Source organism: Myripristis murdjan, chromosome 17, assembly GCF_902150065.1.
Source record: "Myripristis murdjan chromosome 17, fMyrMur1.1, whole genome shotgun sequence".
Classification (NCBI taxonomy): Eukaryota; Metazoa; Chordata; class Actinopteri; order Holocentriformes; family Holocentridae; genus Myripristis; species Myripristis murdjan.
Window position 1 is genome coordinate 7,152,511 of NC_043996.1, and position 13,393 is coordinate 7,165,903.

Here is a 13,393-nt window from a genome sequence, read left to right on the forward strand (position 1 = left end):
GACACATTAGTGCCAGCAAAGTTGTAATAATTATTGTAGCATAAAAGGATTAACAGAAACAGCAGAGATGGAGAATGAAGAGTATGATGTGGAATTGTTGTAGCTGTAGCAGAGGATGAAGAAAACCAAATGGGTGATACAGAGCAAGAGCAGAGTGGAGTGGTTCACTGCTTTTGAGGCTGATGGCCTAGGGAGAGAAAGAGAGAGAGAGAGAGAGAGAGAGAGAGAGAGAGAGAGAGAGAGAGAGAGAGAGAGAGAGAGAGAGAGAGAGAGAGAGATGGTGAAGTTATGCATTACATTGTCAACCATTTTATATCACTACACCATGAGAGAGAGGCAACAGGGCTGTCACAGCATATTGAGAAGGAACAAGTAGGCAGTGAGGCAGCATCCTGCACTCCAAAGAGGAAAACCATGAAATGAAGAGGTTGTATTCCTGTCAACTTTTCCCAACAACTACTGACAAGGACAACGTCTTAACTGTGTCATGAACTGATATTACCTCTCTGGTGGCTGGGAACACATAAGCCATTAGCAGAATATAGAATTGAGATAGCACATCATATTTGAAAGATCTAACATGTTTGATGCTTTTTTTTTTTTTTTTTTTTTTTTTGCTTTTTCTCAAAACATGTAACATTTTCAATAGGCAGACATATAGAAAAAATGAAACACCTGGCACTGATATGCAACTAGTATTACACCCAACTGACGTATAGCTCCAGCAGCTGCCATTATATCTATGAACACTAGAGGGCAGCCTTTCATAAGAGGAACGACATGACGGGTATGACACACACCTGACTGGTAGCACCAGTGCCTTGCATAGCACAAAAAACCCTATAAAACAAACACCTGCAAAGACATAAATATTCAGTTAATGATAGCTATCAATAATCTGTTACTTCCTGGAATGCCAGACACTCAAGTCGACCTGTTGCTATAATGTCTTGTATTGGTCAGTTTATATAAACTATTGATTTATATCTTATACTGCACTTGAACTTTTACTCTCCTATTCTGTTTGTCTGTATCCATTTTATCTTTTTTATATTTTTTTTTAATTATATTGAAATGTGTGATAAAAATAAACTTGCCTTGCCTAAACAGTCACCAGTTACAACATACTGCAGTTTCACACGCTTAATTTTTGTTTCCTCTAAGTTGTTGGCATTGTGGCAGAGTTTAGTGAGGCCTCAGTGTTTTAATCTGACAGGCCTGATCCTTACTGCTGTGAAAACTACTGAAACAAGGAGATTACACTGTAGCCTCTCTTAAACTAGCAGTTATCAGGCTTTGGGTTAAAGACAAAGCACGTAATTCTCCTAGTGCTGAAATGTGAGGAGAGTTTAGGCCATAAAAGGGAAAAATGTTGTGTTGTTTGTTTCCAGTTTGTGAGGATTCAACTTACAATTTAACAACAAAATGTAACAATTCAGGAACCCTTTCTGGGTTTAACATTACACAGTAAAAGTGAACTTCCTTCATGATCAAATATCAGTAGCTACAGGTATGCCAGCATGTGAAATTGAAGGATTTACTTGAATGGGGAAAAAAAGCAAACATAATATAACAGACATGTTTTAAAGTCATTTTATTTTCAGAGAATAGTTTGAGCCCTTTAGCACTTCATATTGGTACAGTTATACCAATCAATATTTGCATAATTGGAAAGCATTCACAAACAATTGCACTCTGCAGTATGGTACATTTAAGTTGGTCAGAAGTTTGTTTCAAGTAAAGCTTTCATAGCATAGTTCAGCCACTGCAGGCTGGTTCATATTCAACCAGGCCACAAATAGTGTGTTTTCCTCCTTCGAACAAAAGCAAATCACCTATCAGTTTATACAGAAACGAGTGTTTGTGGTATCATTTGAAAACATTTTGAATCAACTGAATTGAGTGTTCATTCACCAGAAATCTGCTTGATTGCATTCCTGAAGATTGAATTATCCTGGATTTAAACATAATGGAAACTGAATTAAATATTGAAAGGCAAAGTTTTAGTACCTGAATTGAGAGTGTTTCTTGAGCAAGCCTTCACAAAATCATCTTGATTTGGTCTGAAATGTAGCCTACATCATTGAACACATTTATTTTGATATGGTGTATAAAAACATTGAGAAAATAGAGTAAAAAAATTGCCAATAAAAACCCTGACCTGATTTGAATAGTATCAAAGTTATAAGAAAATTGTAAACATAAAAATATAATTTACATTATGTACAAAAATACTGGGTCCTGCCCACAGTTAGTGTTTCCTTTCAGAAAGCTAATCGGCAATCCTGTTAAGGCACTTACTGACAATAAGTTATCAGAGGACAGAGCAAGAGAATGTCTTAAATACTGAACTACTATAATTTAGCCACAATGATTCATATATGCACAAATATTTACAATAAAACACCAGCAAATGTTGGATATTCCCTAGAGCCTACCGGGGGCCTGAGGAGCCAGTAAATCTGTAATTCAAATACACATAATATCATGGCTATGTTCAATAACTTTCCACTGAACCATTTATTCATTTACCATATCCTGTCACTACAAACTAGAATTTTGTAGGTATGCTGTAGTGATTTTTTAGGCCGAGGCAGATGCACATTTTACAGGTGTGAGCAGGCCCATACAAAACGCTTGCCCCGGGGCCCCCTGTGGGATTCTTCAGTATGATCCCGAGGTGAAGCCGGGCACAACAGCTGGTAAAGACATGATGATGGTGGTGAAGTCCATTGGTTTGTTCAGGCCTACATGTGCCGCTTCATGTGAAGGGCCAGGTGGTCGGAGCGGGAGAAAGCCCGTTCACACAGGTGGCACTGGAATGGCCGGTGTCCGGTGTGCTTCCGGAAGTGACGAGTCAGCTCATCAGACCTGGCGAATTTCCAGCCGCAGCCCTCCCAGTTGCAGTGGTATGGCTTTTCACCTGAGAGAGACAAGCAAGGAAACTGAGTTAGACTGCTGCTGACATCATGAGCAGACATGTGCAATGCACCAAATCTAATGGGATTTTTAATCCAGCTGTATAAACCTGAGAATTTAATTAGACTTCTTCATTTTGTAGACCATACTTGCATTTAAATAAGCTTACCTGTGTGTGTTCTCATGTGGGCTTTGAGGTGGGAGCTCTTAGTGTAGGTTTTGCCACAGCCGGGGAACTCGCAGCTGTGCGTTGCTGCGCGCTTCCTGGCCCATGATCTGCGCCCTCGTTTCTGCTTGATGCTTCCTCCGTCCTCTTGCGCGTAAAACTCCAGCAACGACGGCGAAGAGGGGGGAGTGAGCATCATCCCTTGCATAGATGACGGGTGATGCTGCTGGTGAACGCGTAAGGGCTCCCGGTACATGTTATACTGTCCGTGAAACTGGGGCGCGCCCTGATGTGCGTACTGCGGCGGATAGGGCGCATTCATGTACTGGTTTTGAAGATGATGATGAGGAGGAGGGTTAGGATGGTGGTGGTGATGATGAGGGCTCATAGTAGAGTTCATTTGCGCCAAATGGCAGTCTGTGCGTCCCTGAGGCGCAGTGTGCTGCATGGAGTGCACACCAAACCCCGGTAGTGCAGCGGGGACGGTTGTCTGGCGGTGCGTAAAAGCTGCTGGATGCACGGAGTGCATCTGGTGCTTGTGGTCATACATTTGTCCCATGAAGTCCCCGTTTGCGGCAGCAACCATACAAGACTGCCCCGTGGGCTCCGTTTTGACTTTGTATTCAACCGAGGACGGAGATGTGGACGCTCTGAGTTGAGCGGGATTGACGGGAGTGGTGACCGAGCTCAAGGCTCGCAGCTCGGTGTACTCCCGCCCGTCTCTCGCCTTGTCGTCACTGTCCGATAAACTGTCCCCCGGGTAGTTTATCTCCGGCGTAAGAAGCTCCGCCATGAGGCTGCGGACCGGGTTTGAGCCTGTGAAGCCTCCGGTAGCGTTGTAAACATGCGGGGGGAGATGGGGATGTGGTGCGTCGCTGCCGTCTGGCACAGAGTTACCGCTGCAGCTCTCAGGCGACTCCGGTAGGGAATACGCGCACTGCTGCTGCGGAGAAGGCGAACTATTGCCATTGTCGTTTACAACCTCGGAACCGATAGTGTTGGACAAAATGAACTCCAAGTCGAGGAATTTCCCCAGCTCGTCGTCGTCTTTGGTGCTGGGAAGCATAGCGGGAGACTGGACGATGCTGAACTCCACTTCAATGAGCGGGTTCATCTCTGCAGCACCTGTTGCACTGCTCCGTTCACACTCCTTCCACAGCTGGAGAGGGGGGCAAAGGCAACTTGTTAGAATAAGGTCACACTTCAACTGGGCTCAGCACAATCTAAAATCATTCATGCCATAACAAAACGTGCCACTGCCATTCTGATTAGTTATTACATAGCAAAATATCTTTCTCAAACGCACAAATGCAATTAACGTGGTAAACTGTTGGCTGTGTAGGCAGCTTCAGAAGAAGACATGAAACTTGTTCTACAATAGGCTATTAAATGAGAAGAATCTAAACAATTCAGCCATTTTTTCTCTCCAAACATTTTCTTTCATTTTCATTCTCTCACTAGTACAAAATACTTACACTGACAGCTGGAGACAGCTTCTGCTCCAGCGACTGCATGCCGGGGAACGAAGTAACGGAAGGCAGCACTGCCTCGGCCACAGCCATGTCGGTCCTTTACACGAGAAATGAGAACGAAAAGCTAGAAACGCAAACAGAGAGTTTCCTTTCTGTCCATAGATGGCCCACTTGGTATAGCAGACTGCTCAGGTGCGCTCCAGGATTCAGGATGTGAGGATCAGCCGGTGTCAGAGCCTCTTATAGCGCGCTCTACTGCTGGGGGCGTGGCTTAGGCGCATGCACGCACGCGCTCACGCGCACCTAGCCGAAACAAGCACAAGACGGTAAGTCAGGTGTCGGGTGCACACTCCAGCAAAAAATTTCATTCATCTAGCGTGAATGAACGAACGAATTATCAAACATATACATGCAAACAATTCAGAAAACAACATGAATTTTTAATGATACATTTTTATAGAAGTGTTATCACACTTTCGATGCGGTTTGCTCTGCTTCCATGAGTCCTAAAGAAATTAGGACACTTTGTTCAAAATAGTCACACCGCAGAACTAAGTGCACACACAAACTAGTATGCATTTTGCTAATATTTGCGAAACCTATTGATTTTTCACTTGGGGTGTTGTGTTACAGTCAGTGCATTGCAGCAGTCTCAGCTCTCCCTTGTGGGAAACTGAAGATTTCCCTGGAGGCAGAAATAGAGGGCGACACCAGACCAGCTGGACACACTGCTGTGGCCTGCAGGACACTCATCACAAAGCCTACCTGTCAAACTGTGTAACTTCTCTTGGATTAATATTTCATCGACTAGCCTACCATGAGATTACCATGATTTATTGGTCTGAACCATGGTCATCTGCCACCTTAAAATTAAGATATATTAAACTTCTACTAAAGACATTATTTTGCAAGTGAAATATCTTTAGTTTCGCCCGAGCCTCTCCAACAGGTCCGCACACACACACACACACACACACACACACACACACACACACACACACACACACACACAATCCCTGAGCCTAATCTCAACTGACACGCCATTAATTTGTCTCGACTTGATCCCTGCATGTTTAACACTCAAACACGGACGTGTGAAGCGGCGGCTCATTCCGCAGGCCCATCGAAACAACCTGTTAATCTGATGTCAACAAAGAGGAATGATCTTTACCTACTATCACCTCTCCCCTACACTCATTACTATGGTAATGCACAGGTGGATAGGCTGGGAGTGGGGGCTGGGGGTCAGGGGTCCTAGAGCAGCAGAAAAATAAAAATAAAAAAAAACAGAGTTAGAGCAGGAAAAATCTACCTAAAAGAACGGCAATGTTAGATTCATTTATTGATTTGGAGCAACATGATTATTTTGTCTAGATTCTTCGATTTTTGTTAAAAAATAATGTAATAATCCTGTGAACTATTTATGTCTATCTATCTATCTATCTACATTTTTTTTTTATTTAAATAAAGACCCAATCATTCTTAAAGGTCCTTTAGGAACACTTTAACATTAGAAATACACCAATTAGAAATTCACTTATTTTCAGGCAAAGAAAGGAAGCAGATACTCATAAAGCTGCATATATATATATATATATATATATATATATATATATATATATATATATATATATATATATATAATTATTATTCTTATTCTTATTATTATTATTTTTTTTTTCTTGCAGCTTTATGAGTGTCTGCTTCCTTTCTTTGCCTGCCTTGGTGCTCCTCTCAGGCCTGCAGGTGTGATGACCAGCCTTGCATCCCTTCTGCCTTTATATACTCCGTTATTTTTACCCCGCACACGGCCTTACGCAAATCACATTCCGGTTGAGTCTGCATGCCAAGTGGAAATGGACTCAGTTTCCTGAGGAAAAACTGGACACTTGCTTCCTCCCTACTTTCACTCTGCAGTCACCTCTGGCGGCTGAAGCAAGGATACAGACGTGCAGCAGTTCTGGCTCCTCAAACACTCATTGACTTTTTGCTTATCTCAAAATCACTCAAATATTCATGTGTTGTTCCTGCAGGGAGTAGCACTCGGCAGTGAGTTTACCTTATTACTTCTCCTTATCACTTGTATTTGTATCATATCTTTCAAAAAGCTATTACAGGAATGAGCTGGTTCTTCTTCTTGTGGGAGAAACAATCTGCATGTGTTCAGGGATCTGTTTGTGCCTAAAAATTTACAGGACACTGGAAATGTGTGTTGTTAGAGCCCCTAAAGAGAAAGCTCGTCCCTATCTTGTTTCATCAAACACATTATCAAACTCAGGTCATGTAAAAAACCAAATAGCCAAGAATAGAGGGAGAGATGGAGATAAAGAATTGCCCTAGGCTCAGGTTTCCCCTTTTGTGACTCTCTTTTCTAAAAGGGAGGAAGTCTCCCGGCTCGAGTGTTTTCTAAACACAATTACTTAAGATTACAGCTAAGCGAACAGACAGAGAGCACGGCCAAGGCATCTCATCCTGGATACATTGAATTGTTTGCCAAATAAAGATAAAAAAAAAAAAAAATCCTGCTGAATTGTTTGTCTCCATCTGTTTCCTTGTAATAGGTTATTTTATGCTGTCCTTTCACTTTGTGGGCCTGTCACTTTGTACATTTACTTTCCAGAAAGTTCAGATACTCGCAGTTTGAATCTCAATATGCCTCCCATGGACAGACTGTGTGACACGACTGTTTTGCGGTGAAATGCGTTAAATGCAGTGTGCACAGTGGCAAGAAATGAATATCAAAGAGCATCTGACAACTCAGAGATTCTCATTATACTGCAAACAATTTTCTCTTTCCATCCACTTCACTCCTCCTCAGTCCAACTCTCTCTCTCTCTCTCTCTCTCTCTCTCTCTCTCTCTCTCAGTCTTTTTCTGCTCTTCCCCTCTCACTTGCTGCCATAGTCTGAGTCATACTCTCAAGTCTAGTGCTCCACCTTTATGGATGACCTTTTACTGAGTCAGCCTCCATCTCATTTCTTTCACGTTTTTCATCTCACAACCAGAATTCAGATTTTCACAGGAATCATCAGTCTTCGTAATTTCAATCTTATTTTCATTTATTATTCTTATTATAATATTTATTTTATTTGAGTCATTTATTTAGCAGATAAACATTGCAGCATTAAATAATGCAACTGATGTAGTGTTTATAGCACAGCTAAAGCTACTTTGTTGGTCTTGGTCAGGCTTTAAATAATAAACATTAAAAACAAGCGGACACACAAACCAGTAACAGCAAACAACAATTAAAAATGTGTGTGTATGTGTGTATGTGTGTGTGTGTGTGTGTGTGTGTGTGTGCGTGCGTGCGTGTGTGTGTGCAGATGTGGTTATATATAGATGAAAACCCATGTGTTTGTGTAACAGATTACACCACTTCAGTGTTCAAAGATTTTTCTCCAAGCCATTGTTTTACACTTTATTTGTATTAAAAGGACTGACCAAATGATGTTTGGCTGGTTTACAGTCACCAATAAACAGCCATGTAGTGGTAAGCAAAATATGATTTGACAACTAATTGTCCAAAGGCAAGCAATAGACAACAATTAAGAAAAAAAAAAAAAAAAAAAAAATCAAAAGTGCACACTTTTTCTATTCCTTTTGTATCTGCATACTTACCTCCCTGAAATATGTATAAAGTAAATAATTCTGTTAAATCAGTACTTCTGTATTTGGCAGAAGATTCAATTCTCAGAAAAAAAAAATGTGTGCAAATGTGTACAGGCACGCACAGACAAATGCACACACACACACACACACACACACACACACACACACACAATACTCTCCTCCTCTCTCACTCGCTCATGCACACACACATGCACACACTTGTGTTTGTGTTCCTGTTCAAACAGTAGCTCCACTTGGATGAATCAATTCCAATCTGCTCGAGAGAGTATGGAGACATGGACACACACATACACACACACAGCAATTATCCCCTATCACATGGGCCAAGTGAGGGGAGGGGAAACCCAGCCGCTATCTAGGATAAATACTCTGCTTTGCATGACATGAAAAAGCAACAGACTGATTAGAACAAAAAGGGAAAATAAGAAAAAAAGAAAAAGAAAGGAAAAAGGCAACAGTGAAATCAGGGCTAGTTGGGTTTTTTAAGGGAACATATCAAAAGAAGGTGGAGAGGAGAGGAAATGAGAACAAACGCTAACTGCTGAGAAGAATCATGGGAAAAGGGAATAGTGAAAACATGGGCCCGGGCCCCTGTAATCAGTAATTCTGCTCTTCCTGAGGCCAAATTTTGACGCCTGTTGAGTCAAATATAGTCTGCATGGGTGGAATAGTCTCTCTGTCTGACCACACTGAACTGCACTGCGTGTGGGTTGATGCACCGGTCACCTATACATGGGATGCTGTTATTAGGCTTTAGTTCAGGTAATCACACTGAATATTAGAGCCTCCAATAATAAACCACAAGCAAAATACAACAAGTAATTATACATAAAAGAATCTGTAATGATACACATAAACATAGACCATGTACTGTCCAATTAATGAAAACTGTGTTGTTCACTCAACTGGAATAATAAATTAACATGTATTTTTCTCTCTGTGATGTCAGAGGTCAAGGGGATTTGCAGTTACTACAATTAAATCCTGAAAAAAATATACAAAGCATGTAAAATGCAAGGACGTTGATTTAAAAAAGCGAGCAAACTCATGAGATCTCGCGCAAAAACCCTTTCCTCATAAATGTGTTGCTATATCACTTGAGGCAAAATGGCGTTGCCCTATAGTGTACGGCTACTGGGCTGATAAGTGGTTTAGCCGTGTCTTATAGATAGAGCAGACAACTCATGGTGGCTAAATGGTTTACTGGCATTCAGCACTAATGAGGCCATTAGCAGCTAGCCGTTTAGCCTAATGAGATCAGGATCACAGATACTTAGCAGTCCGTATAGCGCCATGCTGGCCACTGCGCGTTTGTGTGTGTGATCAGGATCACGGCCACTTAGCGGCTCTTAGGAGCTGGAATGGCAACGACGACCCGCTGAGTTGAAACTCTTGTCTTGTTGCGGGCAGAGAGAGAGAGAGAGAGAGAGAGAGAGAGAGAGAGAGAGAGATGGTGAAGTTATGCATTACATTGTCAACCATTTTATATCACTACACCATGATGTCATCATTGTTGTTCCGTCACAGAGATATACATAGATACACTGAGAAACTGCACCTGTGGCTACATTATTGCTGCAGCTTATAAACCGGTTTATTACTCCTTTCTACTTCTTTCAAATGAAGTGTGCAGTCTGCTCTGAGAACTGTAGATCTTTTTATGCTGCTCCATACAAGAAGGGTGCAAAAAGGTCATGAGTCTGTTTTTTTTTTTTTTTTTTATTGTCAGAAACACAACACTTCAACAGAGAGCAGCAAACCATACCTGTGTACCTATTTGATCTATCAACAGGTCATGGTTAACATTGGATTAAAGCAGCACACAAAACATGGCAAAAAATGAACTATAAAGTCAATTAAGAGGGACGTCTCATACACAAAAAAAAGTTTTATTGCAACTACATGCAAGTTGGATATTTTAAGGCTTCCCTCCCTAAGATTTTTTGTTGTGTTTATAGTTAGTATGATTGTATTTGCTTATCCTCTTTGCACCAGTGATGTTTTGCTCCAAATAGTATGGCAGTCAAAAGTAAAGTTGAAATCTGCCCCCCGGTGATGCACCCAAGTATGTGACATCAGGACCAATCACAGGCAGGGGGAGGTATCACGAGTAGAAAACACAAAAGAAGTGTTCACCTGAGGGGGCTTGTAAAAACAACACTGAAACAACCTGGATCACCTGAACCTGAATCCTTGTCCCTTGCAAGACGTCTGTCGCCCTAAAAGTTAGTACACTAACAGTATGAAGTACACTTGGAACCCCAAAATCACTGTTTTTCTGCTGCAAAACACACCTTACATGTACACTTTGAAAAGGACTCTTGATTAAAATTGCTTCACACATATGCACACACACACACACACACACAGACACACACATATGCAAAGGGCAACATGTGGAACCATATACAGTCGCAGCAGTTCATCCCCTGTAAAACTTTCAGTTTTGCTGTTGATTAACATGCTCTTGAGTTAAAGGTGGGTTGCACCTTGTTTTGCAAATCCAGTTGAAATAATCAAACTGCCAGATTTCAGAGAATATCTAAATCCGTTTCAGCTCCGTTTCAGCTCCAGCCAATGATAGACCCCAAAACTTCCAAAGGTCTAAAGGTCGGCAAAATCCCAACCAGGTGCTTTGAATGTTGAAAAAAAAAAAAAAAAAAAAAAAAAAAAAAAAAAACTCCAGAAACTAAAAACTGAAGATTTGATGGGGGATGATGATCCTAGATAGCAATATTTTTCTCACCGTTTTGTCCATTGAGCATATTTACGCTAAGACAGGTACTCCACACTTGTCTTAGCATTTAGTGACACACATAGCTGTAGGTGCGTTTTCTGTTAGAACCCCTAGAAACTGCAGGAGTTTTGCAAATACAAAGTATGCACTACACCCGTGACAGTGCTACTCTGTGCACAAGACGAGTGAGGCACATCCGGTTTCGCCAGATAGCGGCACTTCAGTTTCCGGTCTGTGTAATGGCTAAGCCTAACGCTTACATATTCTCCTGGTGCCTCACGGATTTGCCCAGACTAACGATAAACTATGTCCACCGAAACGTTGCTGCCACTTCCCCTGCCCCCCCCAAAAAGCACAACATCGAAGGTATGTAATTTAGAGAACGTTAACGGTTGTTAGCTAGCTTTAGCTAACTAACGTAGATGGTTAGCACCAGGCGAATCACACCGTAACGTTTGTTGTGTAAAATGAATCTCGTTTTTGTATCCAGTGGCAAGTTAGCTGACTATACCTGAGGCCTGTATCATGAAGCAAGCTCAGTTTTCCCAGGATTTCTCAGACCTATCCGGCTACACTAACAGAGATCATGGTGATCAGGAATAACCGGTATCACGACGCCGGTTATCAACTCGCTCACTCAATCCAGGTTTGTCTCATCAAGAGCCGTGAACGCGCATGTATAAGGGAGGGTTCCGAGGCAGCTGACTGGAATAGTATGAGGAGGAAAAACAAAATTTACACACTAAATCGAACACCGTGGCTGCCGCGAAGAGCAGGCAGCCACGGCATAAATGCGCAAACTACACATCAGTGGTTCAAGTAGCCCACATCTGACGCTGACACCTATGAACTCACTGCACTGCACAGACGTGTTGCGTGTCTGTTTTACAGGCTATGATAAATAAAGCGGACGCCAAAATCCAATCATGTCAGTACATCAAGTTGATAGCAGGGTCAACCGTATCCCTAACCCTAGCAGGCTAGCTTTCAGAACAGGTTTAGGATAGGCATCCTATCCCGATGAGAGGTGAACCAGCTTTGTGATACAGAAAATCTGGAGTTGAGCCTGAAGTTATCTCGGTAACGCCTTAATCCCGCTTCATGACACAGGCATCAGGTATAGTCAGTTAACTTGCCACTGGATACAAAAACGAGATTCATTCTACACAACAAACGTTACGGTGTGATTCGCCTGGTGCTAACCATCTACGTTAGTTAGCTAAAGCTAGCTAACGACTGTTAGCTAACGTTCTCTAAATTACATAGCCTACCTTCGATGTTGTGCAAATAGCTGGAGATGTATAACTTAAAACCCTTTTCTCGTTTGCTTTTGGGGGCAGGGGAAGTGGCAGCAACGTTTCGGTGGACATAGTTTATCGTTAGTCTGGGCAAATCCGTGAGGCACCGGGAGAATATGTAAGCGTTAGGCTTAGCCATTACACAGACCGGAAACTGAAGTGCCGCTATCTGGCGAAACCGGATGTGCCTCACTCGTCTTGTGCACAGAGTCAATTAAGTTATTATAATTTAATAGTTTTTATTGTGCTGCTTGGTGAAACTGACTTGGCCTTTGATCTGTGATAATATTTGCTAACATGCATGCTAATGTCTGGGAAAAACAAACTACCAAAACATTATTTAAACACTGTGTTGGAAATAAGCCTGCAGGCCCACAGCTTGTGTTGGCTTTATGGTTTGATGTCAAATTCTACACTAAACTGTGCAGAGTGGCTCGTGGCTATACAGTTTATAGCAGCACCCTTTGCACCCATTGAAATATTTAAGAAATACATAAATAAACTCATTGACCTTTGTTACTGGGGTGGCTCGTTTAAGGTGAATGACAACTCACATCAAAATTAAAATCCAAATAAATGGAGACACAATTCCAGTTGGGGTTTTGTACAAATGTACTGGAAATATAACAGAGTAGCTGGTTTCACTTCATCCTGTCAGTTTCAGCTCTTCTTCTTTCTTCAGCTGTCTGCCATGTGCATGATACCAGGCCACCCTGTTGGGTCTGCCTCAAGTGTGTGTGTGTGTGTGTGTGTGTGTGTGTGTGTGTGTGTTTCTGCCATGATGGTTTACTAATGCTCATCAAAAACAATTTAGATGACTATTAACAGTATGAAGAATGAAAAGAAATGTTCTATTTGGAAAATGTAATATATAAAGCATTATGCTGGGTTAACTGCCCAAGGTGCTTTATTTGAAAGAGGGCATCATTTCTACTTGCATGCACTTCAGCACATAACAACCCATTTGAGTGCCTGTCATTTCACACAGCGGGCAGGCGGACCGAGAGACAGCCGGGCTGACAGTCAGAACACAAACTAGATTGCACGTGTAGGAAACAGAGTGAAATAACAGCAATTAACAGATCAGATGATCATAGACAGCATGATAAAAACCTCAATTATCCAAAATATAGGGAAGGAAAGTATTTCAGAAAGCTGAAATTTCTGAT

General features: G+C 41.8%; 1 protein-coding gene across 1 annotated transcript; it reads right to left on the minus strand.

The window, feature by feature from the left end:
• Positions 1-1,582: 1,582 nt before the first annotated feature.
• klf17 (Kruppel like factor 17) lies at positions 1,583-4,754 on the minus strand. The gene is made up of 3 exons (XM_030075521.1): positions 4,561-4,754; positions 3,089-4,244; positions 1,583-2,923 (listed from the first exon to the last, which is right to left on the minus strand). The coding sequence occupies exons 1-3, from the start codon at positions 4,645-4,647 to the stop codon at positions 2,748-2,750; spliced, it is 1,419 nt and encodes a 472-aa protein (XP_029931381.1). The 5' UTR covers positions 4,648-4,754; the 3' UTR covers positions 1,583-2,747.
• Positions 4,755-13,393: the final 8,639 nt, after the last annotated feature.